This window comes from Pempheris klunzingeri, chromosome 20, assembly GCF_042242105.1.
Source record: "Pempheris klunzingeri isolate RE-2024b chromosome 20, fPemKlu1.hap1, whole genome shotgun sequence".
Lineage (NCBI taxonomy): Eukaryota > Metazoa > Chordata > Actinopteri > Acropomatiformes > Pempheridae > Pempheris > Pempheris klunzingeri.
The window spans coordinates 17,312,524-17,335,345 of record NC_092031.1 but is presented as its reverse complement, the minus strand read 5'-3'; the positions used below and the strand labels follow the sequence as shown (position 1 = coordinate 17,335,345).

Genomic DNA, 22,822 nt, shown 5'->3' with positions numbered 1-22,822 from the left:
TGTGTCGGAGAGAGGATGGAGGGGTGAAAAACGGAGCAAGTGACTCAGGGTTTTGTGCGTTCGCATTGCAATATACGAGTGTGATAGTCTGTGTGTGTGAGTGTAGCTGTGAACTACAGTCCTTTAATAAAAGGTGGTGAGTTGGAAAATTGCATATAAATCTGCTTGAGTCTGAAGCTGGCTGGCTGGGGAAAGCCAAAACACAGAGACACAGTCAAGGCAGCATACTAAGTGTGGATCGGCTTGCCCCTGACCTACATTCCACTGCTGTGTAGGAATTCAGCCCACCTGCATGATCACCAATTACAGCAAGCACCATGACGGCAGAGCAGGAGTCCAATAAATTAAGATAAGGTCAAAGTATACAGTTAACATCTTTTGCTACAGAGCCTGATTAATGATGAGAAACAAGATTATTTGTTGGAGGTGAAGCGCTGCAAAAGTAAAGAGTTACAAAAGTAAAAAAGCAATAATAAAGCCTGACAAAGTAATATAACGCATTACTTAATAGGATTTGGGTCATTTCATTACATTTATTGTGTCAAGTAATGCGTAGCCAAGACTGCATATCATTGTAGTTTTATGTAAAAGATAAGATATTATTAGACTTATTTGTGGGCAAAAAGGCCCATGTGCACACCCCAAGTTTTAATACAAGGCTGGCCTGTTTCTAGGTTGTAGACTGGATGTCTGTGGTGCGTATACACACCACTGCTCTTGTGTCTGCTGTAGCCAGTCTCATTGATTACAATGGAAATGTAGTGTTGCAGCAGCTGGTCAGAAGCTTCAGTGCTGGGCGCCATTGGTGAAGGTAACACAAAAGTTGTGTAACAACTAGCATAACGCATTATCAGTAACTCATTGTTATAATGCAATGCATGGAATTCTAAAAGTAGCTTGTCATTGTCATAAGTTATTAGATATCAGTCTTTTCAATCCAAAAACAGCAAAGAGAATTCAGAATGTCTCAATCCAAACTATCACAGAAGTCAGTGTGACGTCTCTGACCAAAGCGCAGAAAAAGTGTAGAAAAAGAAACACGTTGCTTTTTACTGCCATCTGTGATTGTTTTGGTCTGCCAGTAGCACAAGATCTGCTGGCTAAGAAAGTGAGGTCAACGTCTTCTCAATCTGGGATCAAAGTCCACAGACAGAGACTTTATATCCCGACCTGAGCATCTGATAACCAGATTTGTCTGTCTGTCTGTCATGAGACTTTATTCACTGAAGGTCCATTTGCATGAATCTTAAAGGTTTAGTTTGATATATCTTACAGTTACATGACATGATTGATACCACTCTCGTGGCGCAATGCAAATATGAAATGACAAGCAGCAGTCGCTTAGCTTAGCATAAAGACTGGAAACCAGAACCAGATGGCTCTAACTTCATATTTAGCATGAAGACATGAGAGTAGTATCAAGCTCCTCAAATAACTCCAGCATAAGAGATTATGTAAATGTATTTTCCAAAATATTTAACTATCCATCTCAGATCAGGTTTAATGCTGGACTGTGGGGAATGAATGTGTATCTCTTAGTCTACCCCTCAATGCTCTGTGCAGCTTTTCTTTTACAGCAGATTTTGAGAATGACATCTTGCAGACAGCATTAGCTGTTACAATCAAATATCACTAACTGAAAGTGACAAGTCATTGTCATGGTGATGACACTGCATCTTGTGATTGGGCCAGAGTGGATGCACATACAGAAACTGACAGGAGGCAGCTCTGTGTAGTCTACCAGTCTGCAACAGATGTCACATGCTGTTCATGTACAACCACTAATAACTATGTGGTTGAGTTCCATCACACACAAACAGGAAATATATCCTTACATTATGTAATAAGTGGTCTGCTCTGGATTAAAATGCATTTCATTCCAAATCGAGAAGCCCTGTGTAACACACATTAGCTCTGGCTACTCCCGTCCTCTGACACACTATTCAAAAGAACGAAAAAGTTTTGTCTAAAGCAATCATCAACCTAAAAGTCTGCATCTTTAGATGTCTGCCTTTAGTTTAAGGTCAAATAAGTATATTCCTCTCCAGAGGAAGCCGACAGTTGTGATATTAGAGGACAGAGCGTTCTGGGATCCGGAGTGTGGTCAGAGAGCTTAAGTGTGAGAGGCCTGTGGGTCTGAACTCACTTGGCACTCGGTTGATGGCTCTCAGAGGTCTCAGCACGCGAACCGTCCTCACTGCTGAAAAGCTGACGTTCTGCAGGTTGAGGGAGTACTCCAACATCCTGCAACACACGCAGAGGTAGAACAAAATATGTGTGAGTACAGCAACAGCAAAACCAAATGTTTTCATTGCTACCACAGCTACCCCCTTTCTGCTGAATCATCTGGCAATAAAAACACAGAAAATGTAAGGGCAATATCATCCAGCCAATTATATATTGCTTACATTACATTCTCTCCCCCTCTCACTGGGCAAGTGGTAATTAATCCTCCAGTGTCCCCAGTCATATTTACATTCTTGCCTTTAGAGGAGACTGCAACTACATGTGTTCTGGCAAACAATATGCTTTCATTCCAGCGCTCCCTGGACTGCAACTAACAGGCCGGAAAGTTAGAAAAGCACCACACACACACACACACACACACACACTGCAGTGCATGTGTTTGTGCTTGTGTATGGAGCGCAGCACGCACGCAATGTTTGTGTGCCTGACAAACACGTGCATACATTCACATGCACCCTCGCACAGTCAGCCTTCAAATGAGCAAGCGGCATATGTGCATCCCCTCTGAGACGTCGAGAGCGGGTGAATCACTTGTCATTGAGGATGTGGCACCCGCAGTACATAAAAGAGCAGCATCAGGTCTGTCTGCCTCGTAACCTTGAGACGGCACGCGCTCTTAACAGCCTCTTTGGAGGCTCTCTCAGGCTGCGATGGGAGGTTAGGAGGACAGCGCTTAGAGGAGAGAGCGACTGCGGGATGCTTGGAAAAACGTTTTTCTTGTTTCTTGATCAGTGTTTATCGTCGTCTCTTCTCGCACTCACCCCCTCTCCTTATGTGTGTGTGTGTGTGTGTGTGTGTGTGTGCGTGTGTGTGTGTGGAGCAGATGCTGAGCACATGTGCAGCTTGAAGGGGCGTGCAGATGAAGGAATTCCCTCCTTACACCGACTCCAAGTCTGTCTCTCTGACAAATTTGCAACACATGTTGGACATCTAGTGTGTGTGTGTTTGTGGTGAGTGTGCGTGTGTGTGTGTGTGTGTGTGTGTGTGTGCACGAGCCTGTTGGTCACCTTAAGTGTAAGAAATTCCCTTAATGAATGTATGAATGTGTGTGTTCTCTTTCAGTCCTTTAAGGTGTCCCGGTACGAGCCATTCTGGTTTGTTACACCAAAGCAGCAGTAAATCAAGAATTCACACTCTCTCTCTCTCTCTCACACACTCACACTCTTAGACATACTGTATATACACACACACACACCGATAGCTGACAGATGGCCTGTGGGCTACAGAGAGAAGGTAAATGGGTAAACACTTAAAAACAGCACAGAGATGCCCTCCCATCACCAGCGGAGAGATGTGGGTATCTGGTCGTGTCTGGGAGCAGGTACCCCACATCAGCCGCTGTGGAATGTTCTGTAATGGCCGCCACGGACATTCAGGTCAAAAGGAATCAACCGACACTATTAGGAGGTTAACTTGCACAGAAAAAAAGAAATAGAAATGACATAATGACATAAAATGACATAAAAATAAATGTCCAATCAAAAACTATTCGTCCTCCCAGGGATATTAAGATAAATAGCACATGAAATTAATAATTAACATTAAAGGGGCAGTCCAAAGGAGCAGTTGTTATTATTTTACAAGTCATAGAGAGGATTATTCAACTGTGAAGCCAGCTGAAGAATGTCCTCTATGGCTTTGGAGGAGCTTTATCAATTATGGGAAAATTACCTCAAGTAATGTCAGTTTGTGCTTAGAGATATGGATTGTGCAACGAAAAGGATACTATTGAGTTGCATTATGGGAAGTATTGGAGTCAGTGGAGTGCCCCTTAAGTTAGAGCCCCCTTAAGTTACAGTTCAGTGATGTAGATGTTATGTGATACAATAGAGGAAATAGATGTTTCATCATTTTTAATATAGGACCAGATCAATTGATAAGGTATTCAGCAGAAAATTAATCAGCAGCTATTCTGATAATCGATTCATGGTTTCATGTAAACTTGACGCTGAAAAAAATCCAAGTAGTCTCTGCTTCCAGCCTCTCAGTGGTGAGGATTTGTTACTTTTCTCTGCTAAATGTCACTGTACACTGAAGATCAATCAGGTATTTGGAGGTAGGATTAAGATTCATCGTGTGCAAGAGCAAGATTAATAGGCACAAAAGCTCTTTAAGATAAGCTAAGGTAACCGTAGCAGTCGCCTAGTTATCTCTCTGCAAGAAGGAGAAGAAGAGTGTTTCCCAAAATGTCAAACTATGAGTTAACTGCACCTGATAATCACTAGTACTAACCACCTCTATGATACCGACGGGACATAACCATCAGTCACTATAAGAAAAGCTTCCAAAGAGAAAACCGCTTATATAAACATACTGCCAGGCCGATTATTATTCCATCCATTGTCTATACCGCTTATCCTTCAGGGTTGCTGGGGGGGGGGGCTGGAGGCACTCCCATCTGACTTTGGGCGAGAGGTACACCCTGGACTGGTCGCTAGTCAATCACAGGGCGGACACAAACCTGCATGTCCGGAGAAAACCCACACAGTTGTAGTAATATCAGAACAGAAGAACACGAGCACACAATTTAAAACCATATAAAATAACATTTAAACCATCCAAAAGGAAGAACTAGTGAAAACTATTAAAATACGCTTAAAAGGAAAAAAGGCAAGTCTGTAAAAATGTGTCTTGAGACATGATTTAAAAGCAGCGAGCAGTGGCCAAAGCCGAGCTGCCATCACATCAAACTCTTGATCACCCTTTGACCTTAGCCTGACTCTGGAGGAGCTGGTAGGCCTAAAACAGCACACTTGAGAGCTCTTCTGAGACAGTAAGCAGTTAAGAGTTCACTCATGCGCTGTGGCGCCTTCACATGTAAACCTTGAAGTGAAATAATGACGTGAAAGCAAAGTGGTAGTATAGAGAATAAAACAATAAATTCATCATGATTCCAGTGCTGAATAATAATGTCCCTATGGGGAATTTTATGGCAACGTTATCAGGATACCATTGGGAAAACTCATGTTTCAGCATCATTGACACGCCATAAATCCCCAGAGCAATATAATACAAATATTAGGGTAATTTTTCGTCAAACAGAGTTACACAAACAAACTTAAAAGCGGATGATGAATGATGTCTGTTGAAAAATAGTCCATGCAAAAACACTTGCTGCCCCTGATGAGAGCCAGATGAAGTTTGCTGTGCTCAGTGAAAACTGACCCATCTCCCCTCATCTGGAATGAAGAAACAGCCGAGGAGAAATGGAGTGTATCAAACAAACGCTGGAAACGACAGGAAGTCGTGCGCTGTTTTCGTCAGAGTCCGTGCCAGTGTTGATGATGCTGATACGGGGAAGGGCAGCGGGAGGAGGGCGAGGGAGGAATGAGAAGCGGGAGAGGACGGGGGAGGCCCAACCTTGGAGGGGGTTTGCGTGAGGAGAATTCCCAAACTAAAACACACGGAGTAGGTCTACACAAGGGGACGGAGTCGAGGGCGAAAAACAGTTTTACATCTTGTCATACACACTCTGTCTCTGATATGGAGAGATCCTTGCAAGGACAAACTCAGAGGAAAGTAATGAGATTCATGTAAGTCATGCAATAAAGACATAGGGCAGAAAAACAACACACATAAAGCGCACACACACACACACACACACACTCTCTCTCTCTCTCCTCGGGGTGTGCAGACAGCTTACTTCTCAGCCTGCCCTCTCTTATCTCAAAGGGTGAATGTGTGTGTGTGTGTGTGTGTGTGTGTGTGTGTGTGTTTGAGCCAGAGCAGCCAGGCACATGAGGGATGGTATACATACAGCTTTCCAGCTACATCTCCACCAAAACAAAGACAACGGTAGCTTGGAACACACTGCGCACACACACACACACACACACACACACACACACACACACACACACACACACACACTAGACATAATGCCACCCAGAAAGACCTGTAATAGGAAAAGTACGAAAGGCAGCTCAGGAATGTAGAACAGACTCCAGTGTTTAACCCATCCTGTCCTCACCTAACCTTTATCTGTCTGCCTTTCTGCCTGTGTGTCCATCTTCTGTCCATCTCAGTCCGTCCATCTATCCGTCTTGCTGCAGCTACTGCACTGTTATAATGTTAAGTGGCCACAAGTCCGGTATCTGACAGATGACTGAAAAGGAATGGATTGCTGATTGATTGACCAAAAGGCTATGTCAGAGTGAAATCAATGAGGAGACAGATAGAAAAGGAACCGCACGAGTGTATACTGATTCATCATTCCCCTGCCTGGGTTTTCATCCCAGTATTTGTTATGCAAATCATGGTGGATAGACTGAGCACAGATGAACGGAATTGACAAATTTTGATGGAGTCTCCTAAGTTTTCATGCTCAATTTGAGGCTGGAGAGATTTGGGGAGGGTTATAACAGTGAAAAAATTGGACGATAAATAAAGTTGGAAATGCATTTGGTGAATAGCTGATGAGGTGAGCTGAAGGCACTCTCACTGCACAGCCAGCTGACAAATGGCCGTGGGTATTCTGCAATGTTTTCGGTGTCATGGTGGCAAAATACGGGTGAGACAGCCGTGATGCACGTCCACTGCTACGCCCACTCCTTTTATGTAACGGCTAAATATATATATGGCTATTTGTATTGCTTATCTTGTTGCTGAGAATCAAAGGGTTGAAGTACAAACAAAGGTGCAAGATGTGTTTAGGGGGGGCTGCACTTTTCTCATGAATGTGTTCTAAACGCATAGCAAACCATTTATTTGCTTTAAGCCATTTTAACATGTCACATTTCCACTAAATAACACCACATTTAGACAAAAAGAAAACAGCTGTTGTCTCTTCTGCCTTGTCAACACTTTAATAACCACTTTGTCCACAGTAGCCTAGTTAGCATAAATTCCGGGAACGGGGAGAAACTACTAGCATAGTTTTGTCAAAAAAACTCAACTCAAAAGCCTCCAAAATGTACTTTTATCATGAACATGCCTTTTTTAAGTACAAGAAGCTGTTTGCTTTATATGTAATCACAATAAAGCTACTGATTTACATCTAAATTAAAAAAAACATCTGCGGACTTATAAAGTTTTTTGAATTTGACAAAACATAATCAGCTATTTATATACAGTTTCTATGTAGATTCGTGTTGAACATCGTTGTAAAACATTATGCTGTCCCCTTGTCCTCACACTTAATTAAATGTGACAACAATAATAAGAAAAATGATATCTGATGAATCCTTCTATATAGAACTACGTCTCATTTTGAAAAGGTTTTGGGGCTATTAGACCACATTAAACATTTGCATACAAAAACACAAACTCCCTTGGAGTAAATTCATTCATCCGTGAAACACTGAGTCATATTCAAACCCCCCGTGTCAGAGCTGAGTTCATCTCTACCTCCAGGTGTCGTAGACCTTTTCACCGGTTTAACCCCACCATCATTATTACAGTAGATTATGACTAGATTATTGGATTACACCACTTTACCCCTGTAGCTGCGCATTCCTCCATCATATTCTGTCTCGTCATTTATCACTTATGATGAACCTACCAGTCATCTGTCCTCTCCTCTGATATTCCTTTAGTCACATATTGTTTGCATTCTATTCGCCTCCACATCAGTGACAGGCAAGCTGTCACACTAGATGTTCCTCAGCAAATGAATTGTGAGTGATGGACAGCTCTTTGAGTGTGTGTGTGTGTGTGTGTATGTGTGTGTGCACGTGTGTTTGCGTGGCTAGAAGGTGGCTTTCAGTGTGGTCTCTCCATATATTTACCTTGTTCAAGTGCACATTTAAACAACAGGTGCAATTTCAGGTCACTGCACAGACAATAGCTAATGACGAGAGTGTGATGATATCAAAGTAAGTGAATGTAGTATCATTAGGGAGAAGTGGAGAGAGGAGAAACCACAGAGAACAGACAGATGGAGTGTTTTCATGCTGAATCAGATTGAAAGCCTTTCATCAGCAACACTTTCTGCCATCAACCCACTCTGCTGCTTATCTAACCCAAATGTTAACCAACTTGTTCTTCACAGTCATGGCTGATTACTGAATATCTTTCGCTCTCTTGCAACAATCAGATACTGGGAGGGAACTCTCCTCCATCTTGCCCTCAGGAAGAAAAAGTCAGAGGTCTTAGCTTCAGAGCTGCACTCTTACTGTACAGAGGGCAGGCAACTGTTAGAACCCATTGTTGCACCCTATTCCGCTTTCTGTTACAGGCCTGATGGGCAGTTAGTTACAGTTTGCTTAAAACTAATAACAACAAAAGACCTCAGTAAAAGCAGCACATATTTAATAATACATAACAGTGATGGATTCATGTACTTACAATCATTCCCTCCAGGATACTCATTATTTTGGAAGTGGAACAAACCATATCTACTAAAATGCTTGCAAAATGTGACAGTCAGTGTCTTTCCTGCATACAAAATACTCCACATCAAACATACCATATACCCAGATCCAGCAAAATTAAAATCAACAAAGTAATTTCCTTGTGGATGTGCTAACGCCTGAGGGACTTTCCTCCTGTTATCAAAAAACAACACGAGTGCTAATTTTTGAAAAACGCAGCGCTTGGTATCCTGCTGATACTGCAGCCGCAAATACGAACTGTCAATGTCAGCCTTAGTGTTATAGGGATACTTCTCCCATACATTAACAACACTGGAACTACTGAAAGTACCCTTCCGGCTTCCACAGTAGTTAAATGAGAATGCTACCTGAAAGCAATTTACATACTCCAGCCAATCAGAATCAAGTGGTCTTGATGGCCATGCTGTAACTTTATGTAAATTCTCTTGGATACTGGGTAAAACACACAATAAGGTGACAAACTACACACGGCCATGAATATTTTCATGATTCTTACGTTATCACATTCGTAGTTTATACAGAATCGACCACAACTGTAATTGTGGCTCAGTCTTTGACCAGTCAGTGAAATCTGAAAGCACTTTATTGTCATCGGTTTTCCTCTTGAAGCTGCACAGGCCACTCTTAGAAATCGGAGGCTTCAACTCTGAGCCTCAGTACTCACAAATCCTGTAACATGAAGAGGGTGCTTTAAAGAGATTATTATTTCTTTTTTCACAGAAAGGAGGCCTGCAAATGTTGGTACGCTTGTCTTTCAAGAACGAATCGGTAGGATTTGCCCAAATAACGATGTATAGACTTGTGCAAAAATAATCCCTCTCAATCATCGCTGATGACCGACTAGAGGTGCGTGGCGGTGTCTGTATCTGCAGACTCCCTGCCCTCCGTGTGCCAGAGCCACACATTTGGGTGTCAAAAGCTAATAACAGGTGTGAAAGGTGCCGTGGTGGGACTCCGCGTGAAACAAGGCTTGTTCCAAAAAAACAGGAGTGTGTTTCTGGTGTCGTTGAGCTGGAGGTGAAGGGCCGATGTTGAATGTTGTGTTTACAAACTGCAACCGACAAAAATCCTCCTCATTCTGCCGTTAAGCTACAGTCACTAAGAACCACACGCCATCGGCCCTCCTGCCTGCTTTTAACCTCGTGCCTCTGATCAGAGGGATTACATTAACAGGCGAAAAGACCTGGAGGAAAGTGATGCGAAATGCTGCAAAATTACATGTGACATACGGATACCACAAGTAAGTGATTCCACGTTTAAAAAAAACAAAAAAAAACAGCATCAACATTTAATCCCTCTTTATAGGAAACAGGGTGTGTGTGTGTGCATGGAAATAATGTGCACAATAAAAGCTGTGTGCTCTTTTCTGTGGAATACCTCCAGTCAGTCAGATATTTGAGGAGATGCCAGGTAGTAATAAATAATTAATAAATAAATCATATGTTTACAAAGCATTAATCTTCTTTTTATTATGAAAAGCATAGTAAGAAATTTCACGATAGCTTTATTATTGATCATAATGTGCATTCTTGGTAGCAAGACAGAGAAAAGCACAACACAGGTCCATTCTCTGAAAGAATGCTCCCCGTGCTTGGAGAGAGCTTCCCACCAATGACTAATAGCAGCAGGATTTAATCAGGGGACACGCAGGCTGCAGAATGCTCCTCTCTACTACATTTTAATTTAGCTTTATAATATGGGCCTAATTTTAAATGTAAATGCGTCTTAGTGAGGCTTTAAAGCATTCTGCTCACACCTCCGCTCTGCCTTTTTCATCTTTATCTTTCTTCCCCACTATCTCTCCAGCATCCCCTCCCCACCTCTGGCTGATAATCTATGGCCGATCTGCTGACCCACTTGTAGTGAGGAGATAATCTAGCTAATGGAGGAGAGCCCAGGTGGATAAGGACACCCAGGACAAGAAAATACAGTCCTGATGGCGTATGGTGCAAACTCAGAGAGAGACAGGGGGGAGGTAGGGAGGGAGGGAGAAGGTGGGAGAGGCCCACCGCTGGACTCCTGAAAGTGGACAGGTTGTTTAATGGCCACCATTGTTCATGGTGGATGCAGTATCCTTGAATGTGTCCTCTCTCCCACTTTCTGTGTTAATGACCCAAGTTTTAAACTATAGGAACCGTTCAGCATTGAAATATATTTATTTGTTTTCCTCTGGGAATGAGATAAGAACATCTGAAAAAAGTAATGAATAAACTACAGAGCTGGAACAGGGACGCCTTTAGTAATGTATTGGAACGCCTGGTGGTGGTTTGCCAGGAGATCATTTAAACACATACATTAACTCTACACAGATCATCATTTTGACTTTTCTGTGTCTGTGTGGGTTGCCGCTAGTATAGTTACTTGTTCTATTTGAACGGTACTTTGAAATCCTGTAGATTTAGTTAGCTTACCCTCGTGTGCTTTTGTTCAGCAGCTTTGTGAAATGCCCAGTAGAATTAGGGGTGCTACTCCACTGTATTTCGGTTTTGCTACTTAGATTAGAAAAGTCTAAGTCAGAGGAAGTCTTTTGTTTCCTTTTATTTTTGTTGTGGCAGTTAGCATAGATATAATTAGTGAGAAAGTAAGCTCAGGTTGAGTTCTCTTTTGGTTCTGGTTTTTTTTTTTGGTTTGAGTAGCATCCAACCGCCCGACAGTTCCTCCTGGTTTTCTTTGTTTATTTTGCACATTGTATTCTACTTCAACAAGTGTTTTTGTAATAAATATAACTGTGAACTAACCTAATTAGATCTGGTCATTTATGTTACGCTCCTTTCCCCCTACTGAGCCCGGGGCGTAACAAGTAAGTTGCCTATAAACTACTTATAAAGATTCTAAACCTGGCGATAAAACAAGCAATTTCCTCAATGTAGCAACATCCCATGTAATGAATTTGATTTGTTTTGATTCAAACCCTTAAACTCCCAGCCGTCCGCTGCTATGATAGCCGCCATTACACCATATATAATATCAACATAACATTCTTGGCTGATGTGGAGGCCTTTAATTTTGCAGTTATCTATCATAAACCAAAATATTGGTTTAAGTGTATTGAAGTTCCAAGCCGCATTTCTCAAGCCAAGTGAATGCACCACAGCGCCACAATCTTGCCCCTGTCAAGTTAAAGTAACAGTGACTGCAGCACAATACAGAGACATAATGTCATCTTCATCCTAAATGTAAGGTGGATGTAAAAGCAATCTCTCCCTTTGTCCCCTTCTCTCCCTTCCTCTTGACATCTCCGCCACCCTCACCTTTCCTCCTCCGTCCTCGCGCTCCCCCTCCCCTCCGCCACCCCCTAAACTGGGCTGGAGCCGATCCAAAGTGTCATCAATAAATCATAGAGAGAGAAGAAAGGAGAAGACGCTTGGGGTTCAGTTCTGGGCTCCTCTCTCACCTCCTTTAGTGTGACTCAATCACAGGTTTGAAATCCGAGAGGAAGTGTTGAATATTTAATACCAGTTAAAGGTGCTAAGCTTGCATTTTCTACACTAATAGATCATGGTAAAGTTAATAGTGATGCTGTCGTGTAATTACCTTAAATGACTGACCATAGCCAAGATGATTTGTGCACCATTTAGTCTCCACTGTACCATTACTATACCAGATTGGTCTAATATTTTTCAAATTTAAGTGAAACCGCATTTCCTATCAACTCTTTTGCTTCCTTTTACTTTCCCGGAGAGGGAAAGCACAATACAGGTTGATTGACTTTAAACTCTTTGTACTAAAACATCCACTACTTTGAGATCCTTTGTCTGGCAATCCTGCAGATTTCTTGTATATTTGAACTGTGCTGTTCATGAGGCGAAGCACAGAGGACAGCAGCAACTCACACTATTAAATCTTAATGTCTAAAAATTACAATAGTATTGATTAATTGACATTAAAACGTTAACAGTGGACACTCTGGTGCCCTAGGGGTTGACATGCTGGCTGGTTCACGTTCAGCCAGGGACCTTCCATTTCATTTCCCTTCTACAATACAGCTCTCTGCTGTCATTGTCCGATAAAGGCATAAATCTGTGACTCAAAAATAATCAAAATAAGTGATTAAAATGCTAAATAGAGTGCCTATGATTACAAATTCTATGCTATTCTGTTGGCTGCATGCAACCCCAGGGTTTAGAAACCAAAATGGTCCCAAGAAAAGTCTACAGGGGTCATCAGATAATTCCACACAGACCAAAATATTTCTGCTACGTGTCACTTTTTCCTGACTTTTGACTCCATGTTTAGTAAAGATGGCAATGACGGTTGGTTGGCCCACCATTGGATGGACTGACATTTTCTACACACATTCAAGGCCGTCAGAGGATGAATCCTACTGACTTCGGTGGCGCCCTGACTTTTATTCAGTGAAATGTCTCACATTAAATTTGACACACACGTTTGCGTCTCCCTCAGGACAATTTGTAAGAACTTAAGTTATTCTTTCATTTTATTTTTCATCCAGCACCATCACCCATTCAAATAATATTTGGGTTTATGATAAATAGCTGCAAAATTAAAGACCTCCACATCAGCCGAGTATGTTATGCTGACGTTGCGGATGATTGCTATCATAGCAGTGTACTGCCGGGGACTTAAGGGATTAAAGGTTTTTTTATCTTCAAATTCATTACATGGGATGTTGCTACATTGAGAAAATTGTTTGTTTTATTGCCAGGTTTAGAATCTTTCTATGTAATTCATAGGTAACTCACTATATTACCAATTTCATCTTTTTTTTGTTTTACAATCTGTGAAGTATTCAAGTTACAGCAAAAAGTCGTTTATTCAAACTGACCGCTGCAGCCCTAAATTAGTATTTTCATCTGTGATGTCTGTCCTCAAACATCAGACCAGATTACACATTGAAGGAGTCCAATGAAGGAATCGACCCGATTGCCTCAGCTTCTCTTCCTCTCTCTGTCTGCCTTTTTTCCTGTCGATCTGTCCTCCAGTTCCCCACTGACTCCCCCTCTTCTTCCTCAGTTATCCTTTCTGTCTCTCTCCAGGAGGAATCCAGCCTCAGAGTGAGTGTTAACTCAGATCGATGTACTATGGATAGGCTACCCTGTCTGATACAGTCAGTGCTCTGCTGTTTAGACTCCCTCAGATATTGACTGGGGCTCCACTGCACCAATCAATAAATAAATACATAAATGAATGAAAACACTCTTTTAACAAGTCGTCCAGTCTAGAGTCTAAAAATGTGTGTTAGTTTACTTACACTTGGGTACAAGCAGTGTTGTTTTTATACGCAAATAGACTTGTTTTTTCACAGTGTGTTTTTCTTGGTATGAAGACATTTATCTGGTTTGGTTGAAATCTCTGCTGTGTTTAATTTGAAAATCGCTGAGAGAAATGGAACTGCATTAGGGATAATTACAATTTCCACACTGTAACTCTGCAGCAGAATGTTTTTCACTTTATAATTTGTGATAAGATGTGTCAACTCACATTATATTTTGGTATCTCAGTCTGCGGCTTCAATCGGGGAATTGACCTCTTCGGAATAACAATCATAAGTTATGTTTGGATAGACGAGCACTCACAGATACAGAGCTGGCAAAACAGATAACAAGCTAGGCTACAAAGTGAAGTGCCAGATTCATTATGCTGATTGCACTTGGTTTGTTAGACAAACTGCCTGCTATACGAAAGGATTCAAGTTTATTATAACTTGTCCATCAAGAGCAGATAGGATATAAACAAACCACTAAACCACTTTTTTGGAGGTTAAACGAAAACTGAACAGACTTGAAATATCTGCAAGAATCCCTCATTGCCAAGAGAAACTGTGTGAGCACACACAGATAAAAGGGGCGCATGCGAAAGTTGAAGTAGGGAATTATTTGGGTAACTGCAATACAGTAATCACTTCTGTTTCTTCTTTATGGCAACCATGCTCCCACATGTCAGAATGATCATGCCAGCAGTGAGGCTGTACAGGCACAACCGTGCTTTGAGCTAAATGTCAGCACGCTGACATGCTCACAATGACAATGTTAGCATGCTGATGTTTAGCAGGTCTACTGCTGACCATCGTCACCATCTTACAGTATGTTAGTATGCCAGCATGCTAACATTTGCTAATGAGCTAGTACAGCTAAGACCGAAGGGAGTGAAAATTATGATTTTCATGATTACGAAGTTTCCTGAGGGGGACAATGAATGCTTGCACCAACTTGGATGACAATAAATCCAAAAGTTGTTGAGACATTTCACTAAAAATCTGCAGGTGTGAGAACTCAGCTTTTCCAGTCGATGAAGCACACACTGGGTATTTAGTCCTTCAACTGATCATGTTTACCATCAACACTGATTGGACAAGCAGATAAAACATGGTAGAATGTCCCTTTAAAGCGTCATTAAGTTTAGGATGTGATATTATTGTGATAGGTCATGGGTTTATTCGTGTATCAATAAGTTAAAGGTCTGGGAAAATCTTGGATACAAAAGACTTACCGATGCTTTAAAACCACAACTGTCTTGGCTTGTCAGAGAACTTGGAGAGGTGACCATCTGCTCACTCTGTGCTCACATCATGCACCAACAACTCCGACAGGTAAAACAAACAACTTGAAAGTCTTAACACGAGTCCTCTGAAGCCATCAAGCAGCCTGAATGTTTTCTGTTCACACTCGGCACCGTCATCATCTTTTTCACACTTCACACACATGCAGCTGAAGAGTGATAAATGTGAGTTCATGACTGAGAACATCACAAAGTTCAGCCACGAATGAAATACCAAGTGTTTAGAGGACATCTTCAGTGATGCAATTGCAAAACGACTTACGTGATGATATTTCTTTGTGAAATTAACGTCATCTACCACCATAAAAACTCTCTTATACTAAGAAACTCCTATCTACTGATTTTTTTTGCTCTGTCAGGTGAATGCAGCGGTGCATCCATCCTGCCCTCAGTCCTCCACTCACAAGCCAAAAACATCCCTCCATCATTCCCTCCCGTCTCCCTCCTGACAGAGAGGTGATTAGGAGGCGAGAGCGCAGACCTGCTGAAAAGGCAGCTTAGCTGTAATTATCGTCTCGGAAAGAAACAAACAGTTCATCGGAGCCTTCCTCCGCAGACTTAACAACTGTTGCCAGGATATATCAAATTCTCAACAACCAGCCGTTTCCTAGGTTACCATTGTCTCTGCATGGCTGAGGGCTCTCCGTACTGATGAGATTTTTTTTTTTTTTTTTTTTTAATTTGTGCAGAAATGGAAACATAGTGTAGCCCATGAAAACCCATTAACATATACATGCACATGTGCATTTTCACATCGCACCTACACTCTTAGATTCACATCAACATACATGCAGATGCCAGATATAGGCATAGAAATAAAGTTCATGCTTTATGTCACATTCCATATTCTTCACACTCTGACACACACACACACACACACACACACACACACACACACACACACAGACACACACACACACGCCAAACCTTTTTTCATAGATCATTTTTGTGACATTTTCACATTTAGTTGAGTAAAGGGTGATAGAACATATGTTGAGGGAGAGAAAGGAGATACAGAGGTAAGTAGCACATTTAGAACACTGAGTACCTCCAAGTATCAGGCTAGACAGGCCAGCTATAACATTTCAGAGTGTATTGCTGAATGTGGGAAATCATTCAAAGACAGAGAATACATAAAGTAGGCTTTCCTCAACAGTGCAGGGGTTTTGTTGGACAAACTGCCGAATGAAGACACCATCACATCGGGGATTAAAGATTTGCCTCTGTCTGCAAAAACTGAAAGGACAGAAGATGTACGCATCCAGCAAACTGTTGCTCTGACAAATCCTCCGGTGTTCAGTGTGGCAGTGGATCAAAAGCGTGAACATCAATAGCATCACACATCGAGCCATTTCAGAGGCATGTGTGCAGCTGAAAGTATTAACACATAGACCGGACATGGTCCAGTTTACATTTGACTTATGGCTTTGGGTGTGTGAATGAGTAACTGAGAGAGGGGGCGCTGTACAAAGAACAGGCCTATAACTCTACTAATAGGATAAACAAGGTCAGAAAAGGTTGGTGACTCCTGGACGATATCACAGACCACCGTCTCTTACCCTGATCTTTCATCTTAAAAGGTAGATGCTAAAGACGTCCATGTTTCTTGCATGCACATACAGTATTTCTCTTTATACGCCACCACAAACTGTCTGTTCCATAATCATAGTTAGCTGATCCTAACCACACAGACTTTGATCTCCAGCATGCACTGGGGTGGTTTGCAGCTGAGTGTGCAGCGGTCAGGATGAGAGGCAGCACCTCTAAATCTGAGGCCATGGTACTTTGCCGGATTGGAATGCTCCCTCCGGGTTGGGAATGAGTTGCTGCCCCAAGCGAAGGAGATCAAGTATCTTGGGGCCTTGTTCATGAGTGAATGTAAAATGGAGTGGGAGAGTGGCGAAAAAGGAAATGAGCAGAAGGCAAAACTATTTAATTTACTGGTTGATCTACGTTCCAATCCTCACCTATGGTTACGAGCTTAGGGAAATGACCGAAAGAACAAGATTGCAGATGCGAGTGGCTGAAATGAGGGTGTCCGGGCTCAGACTTACAGATAGCAGATGAGTGTGGACATCTGAAGAAATCTCAGAGTGGAGCCGCTGCTCCTTCACGTCTGAAAGAGCTAGTTAAGGTGGTTCGGGCAGATGCTTCCCCAGCGCATCCCCTTGGAGGCCTTTTGAGTATGTCCAACTGGGAGGAGACCCCTGGGAGCTCACTGGAGGACCCCTAAACTCACTGGGGGCGTAATATATTGCATCTGACCATGGAGCACCCCAGGAGCTGCAAAGTCAGGATGTCTGGAGTGCCTGCTTAGCTTGCTGCCACAGTAACAAGACCCTGGATAACTGGAAGAAAATCAATAGACCCACTAACCCCATAAGTAAGTTTTTAAGCAAAAATGCCAAAATTCATTTGTTCCAGCTCCTCAAATGTGAATACTTCTTAGTCTTCTTTGACTTTTAGGAAAGTCAAGTGAACATGTCCAGGTTTTGGACTGTTGGTTTGACAAGACAAGCAAATCTAAATATGTCAGCTTGGGCTCTGAGAATCTGTGACAGTGATCGATTAATGAAAAAAACTGTTGGAAGATTAATAGATAACAAAAGTAATTTTTAATTAGCTGCCTTAGATATGATATTCACACAGAATATAATTTGAATGGATTTATTAAATACCCAAGTCCAATCACTGCATTAGAATATTAAACAAAAATAAAAACTAGTGAGAGAAGAAGAAATTTCACATAATAACATTTCATCTAATGCCTGTTCCTTGTGCATATCCTATCCTGCAATGCTGCCATGACCCAGTTTTGCTCATCATTACGTTATGGTTTCATCTGCTTGCATCTAAGTAAAATATCAATAGCTGTAATCACCTCCTCCAATAAACATTAAACCTGTTTTCATTGCTCGATGCTGTATTTTAATTTTGAAGATGTTTTTAATGGCCTTCTTATAGCTCAGCGGGTAAGTGGCTGAGTATCAGACATTAAGGTATTTCCCGTCTAGCTCCTTCTGGTACTCTCTGGTATTGGATGAAAGCCGAGACGCCCGATGGGAAAACAAGTTTTACTATCTATCACCTAAAAAGATCTGCACTCAGATGTATGATGCAGGTATAAAGAGAGCAGCAGAATTAAATGAGCGGAGCTAAAAGTTGCAGAAAACCAAGACAGTGACTCTCCACTGTGGAAAACAGGTGCTGCTCACAGCTATGCTTTGCAGGTGTGTTACTACATAAAAGTAGGTGAAATGTATCTCATCTCCGGTGCTGAAGGACACACTTTGACACGCGCACACACACACACACACACTCGCACGCACGCACACAAGGAAATGTGCCCTGTTTCACCGATGGACAACAGAAGCTGTGGCAGAAGGATGGCATTAAAAACCAGCAGGGGATGTAGTGTGATGAAAATGTCAGACCAGAACCAGCAGGCTATGCTCTGTAACATGTTTAATCAAATTACAGTGTGTGTCCATTGCTGTGCGTGCATGAGTGTATGAGTGTCACTGTGTGAGCTGCTATGCCCACTGTGCTCACATACCATACGCATCTTTGTGTGTGCATTGTATGTCTGTTATTGTGTATAATCTAATTCTACAAGTGGACAAAGTACAAACCTAATTCTGCATTCACTCATCTTAAAATCAGATCTCAGTCCCTTCAGCTGTTTGACAGATTATGAGCAGTTAAGATTTTAAGAGAGCACTTGCTACCAATTACCAGCTAAAAGGATTTAACAGGACATTTAGGGTTCATTTATTTAGTCACAAACTCAGTGGAGCACGCAGGAAAGTAGCCTGATTTTACTGAGAGGTCTGGTTCTAACAGGTTCATGCTTCAAATCCAGCGTTGTTTGATCTGCTCTGAGGGCAGCGAGCACAGAAAACCCTGCAGCTTGTTGAAATCCGGTGACATAATTACATCTATAATCTCAAAACAACATTACACTCTTGATTCTGCCCTTGTTCATGAAACAGTCCCCGAGCTCTCAAATCCTGACTTGCAGATTGAGTGCTGCTCAAATTTGTTGCATGTGTGTGTGTCTAGTGCTTCTTGTGCAAGCCTCCGGTGTTTATGCATGGTTATGCTTGGCCACCTGTGTGTTTGTGTGCGTGTGTCTGTGTGTGTACTTGCGTAACTCACCCAGCCACTACTATGAAGAAGTCCAAGCGGTTCCATGTGTCTCCAAGGTAACACTTCTTGCCAAAAATCCCCAGAGCCACCATCTTGATCACCATCTCAATGGCAAAGAACGCAAAGATGAAGTCATCAAAGTCCTGCAGGAAGGGACAGACAGAAGATGCAAGTTAGCATTATTACTTAAACACTGTGGATTACCTCCATATGGCAGAGAGTCATCAGTTATTTTGATCATTGTCTCCTCCTTGATGCCAACAACATTTTTTGATAAGGATGCCTTAAACTTGGTCCACAAGAATAGAACCAAAATGGAGCTCAGCAAGACATTTAACAGGTGAACATGACTAAAAGCTCTCTGAGGCAGCACTTAGGCACAGGGGTGTCTAAATGCTAATGTTAGCATGCGAATACGCTCACAACATACAGATGTTAAGCAGCTATACATCAACTACGTTCACCATATTAGCAGCCTTTGATAATTAGCAGTGAACACGAAGTACAGATGATGTCGATGGCCATTTACCAAAGTTTTGGACAAATTCAAATTTCGATCTAATGATGTTGCTGGATGACAACAGAGGATCATCAAAGGTACTGTAATTCATTGAGTATCTGCCAAAAACATCACAGCAATCTGTCCAAGAGTTATTAAGATATGTCAGTCGGGACCAAAATGGAAGGCCAACCAACCATCCAAGTGACCACCAGGAATAACTGCAAACAATTTTGACAAATAAATAAATCATTTTATTTATTTATCTATTTATTTATTTTTAAACGTCCACTAACCAGCCTCCATCCACTTCAGATTACCAGTGCCAAGACTTGTTGTCACACTACTTTTTCTAGGATCAAAAATCAACCTTTGAGCTCAACAAATCTTTTTACATGTCTATATTCCTAGAAACTGCAGTTTCTGGTCATATATTGGAGAGTAAGTTGTTATATAGTGGCCAACAAACACTGAAAATCTAACAGTAAAGAATTAAGTTTGTATCTTTACATGAATATATCTAGTTTTGAAGTTAATCTGCCTTTGCTCAAAACACAAGCCACTGTGTCTTTGTTCCTAGACAAGATGTTTTCACATAATAGCAAAGATGTTAAAAGGTACACCTCTGGAAAAAACAATGATCTTGTTTTACTGACTCTGTTTCAATATAAGTGTGAAGCGGGGGGAACCACAGGTTACAGAATTTGAAACTTGGTGATTGATTGGATGTGTTTCAGGGAAATGTACCATGGCAATTTGTAGATGACTTATCATCTCACGTTTTTGCTCCCACAGTCTTGTACACTTGGCTTTTTTCAATGAACAAGAATAATTTTGAGGAAGTTACTATTTGCACTGATGATTTAACTGGGAGAGTTTGATGCCCAAACCCGAACCCTATCTCTGTCAGCTTTGGTGACTATACGGTAAAGTGAAGTGGATCACACACTCAAAAAAAAGCTAATAGAAATCCTACAACTGCTAAAATTAAGTACAGCTTCCTTGCAAACTTATTTTTTATGTCCAAAAAGTAAGCACTTTATTCAAACAAGTTCAACAACTGGTCTTGCTTGATCTACATAATATTCTGATGCAAAAATTGCCTTAATTACTTTAAGAAGATGAAGCAGGATAATTTCATCGGTGCAAATCACGGAAACACTGTGATGTATGTATGATGTTTATCTGCCAATATTATCAGCCATATTGATGTATCAAAGTCAGACTCTAATATCAGTCATATTTGATGTCTAAAAATAGCCCACTGAGATCCTTAGTTAGTAATGGGACGCTTTATTAATCCCTGCAGATGAATCCTCTTTTCTCTTTGCCTTGTCCAGAGGGAGCCTGACCTCCCGATGGCACAGCAAAGAGAAAAGAAAAGAGGAAAAAAAGATTCTCCTTGCAGCTGCACAGGATTTAGTGTCTTGCTCAAGGACACTTCAGAAAGCCACATGCTTGCTGATAACATGCAGGGTTCCCCTGGCCTAATGATGGTTTTGCACAATAGGAGGCCACCTTGCTGCCTTAACAGAGACTCAACTGACAAATTGCTTCCGATCCAGAGTATACAAAGTAATAACCTGGAACAGGCCACTCATTGCACTAATCAGTATTCCTGCCCTCATTACAGCCTGTCTGGCTGTCTGACTGAGCTTCAGCTCCCCAAATCATTATCAGACCGAAGTGGAGAAGAAAACAAGGGCGAGAATGAGGACAGGAGTTGTAACGGAATTAAAAAGATGAGAGCCTTAATTCGTGAAATATGAAAATCAATAAATACATTTAAAAAGGCAGAAGAGACAGAATTGGAGATGAGGAGGGAAAAAGCCAGCTCAAAGTCAAAAAATAAAAGAAAAATTCTGGAAGGCGATCAAGGCTCAGGACACCCACTGATAGATGAGTCATCCAAACATGAACAGAGAAATGTATAAATATATCAAATCCTGTTAGCTAAGGCAGAAGCTAGCCTCTGCTCCAAAGTTTACTGTAAGTAAAATGTAGAGGTTCACACGGGAATGTAAGTAAGTGTAAGTGTGTGTGTGTGTGTGTGTGTGTGTGTGTGTGTGTGTGTGTGCGCGTGTGTGTGTTCTCATCCGGCCCATCTCTGGAGAGCATTCATGAAGTCTGTCGAGGAAGCCCAAAAGATTTTACCCAACATATGGGGCACTGTTCTTCCCAAGGCATACGATCTAGCAGACAGTTGGTTTCTTTAGCAAACATCTGCCCCAGGTTAACTCCCTAATGCTGACCACACATCACTCCAGATGTTTTACACACACATCATATACTCCAAAGAGAAAGAAGAGCCTCTGAGCATATTGCTCGGTAAAACAAAAAGGTGGAAGAAAAGCCATTGTGCTCAGTATTTGATACAAATTTAATCTGAATTGTCTTACTGCTGCAGCCAATTTGTCTATGCTGTAGTGCATGACAGTGATGCAGTAATATGGATCACTGATACCAGGTAAGTATTGCTAGTATGAACACCAGAACATTATCTAAGTGCAATGGAGGTACTGTACCATTGTTAATTCACAGCCTTCTAATTGCTGCTGGCCATTTCCCCATGCGTCCAGTCTTTATGCTAAGCTATGCTAATCGCCTCATGGCTCCAGCTCAATATTTGACACACAGGCATGAAGCCACTATCGATCTTCTCATGTAGCTCTCTGTAGGAAAGCAAATAACAATATTTCTCAATTAGACTTTCAGAAACCGATTGTTCATAGTTTCTGCACAGAGGCACATGTACCCACTGTAACGTGCAACTGGGTTCTGTCTGTCTGGGTATAAAAGCCCCATTGGACCAACAAGGAAGCACACGGCCCTTGTTAGCAGTCAGCTCTTCAGAAGATGCTTGGCATACATTATATGGACTTTGAAGGATAGATAGCAGTCCACATCAACAATCTGTTGGAAAAATAACCAGAAAGCCCAACTATTGACAGATGTTACAACTTAAGATGCATGACTGAGAGAGAAGGAGCGCTGTGTGCAATAGAGAAGAGCAGAAATGTTTACCGCCACGCTGAGCATAACATTTCTGTAATGCTTTTTTCCTCTAACACTCCAT

At 41.7% G+C, this 22,822-nt stretch overlaps 1 protein-coding gene across 1 annotated transcript in view; it reads right to left on the bottom strand.

Moving 5' to 3' along the window:
* cacna1g (calcium channel, voltage-dependent, T type, alpha 1G subunit) overlaps positions 1–22,822 on the bottom strand; it is a 214,238-nt gene that overhangs the window by 103,872 nt on the left and 87,544 nt on the right. The window contains exons 3-4 of the mRNA XM_070852489.1: positions 19,257–19,390; positions 2,147–2,244 (exon numbers count right to left, since the gene is read on the bottom strand). Of these exons, the coding sequence (XP_070708590.1) occupies positions 2,147–2,244; positions 19,257–19,390 (232 nt within the window). The remainder of the gene's footprint in view (positions 1–2,146; positions 2,245–19,256; positions 19,391–22,822) is intronic.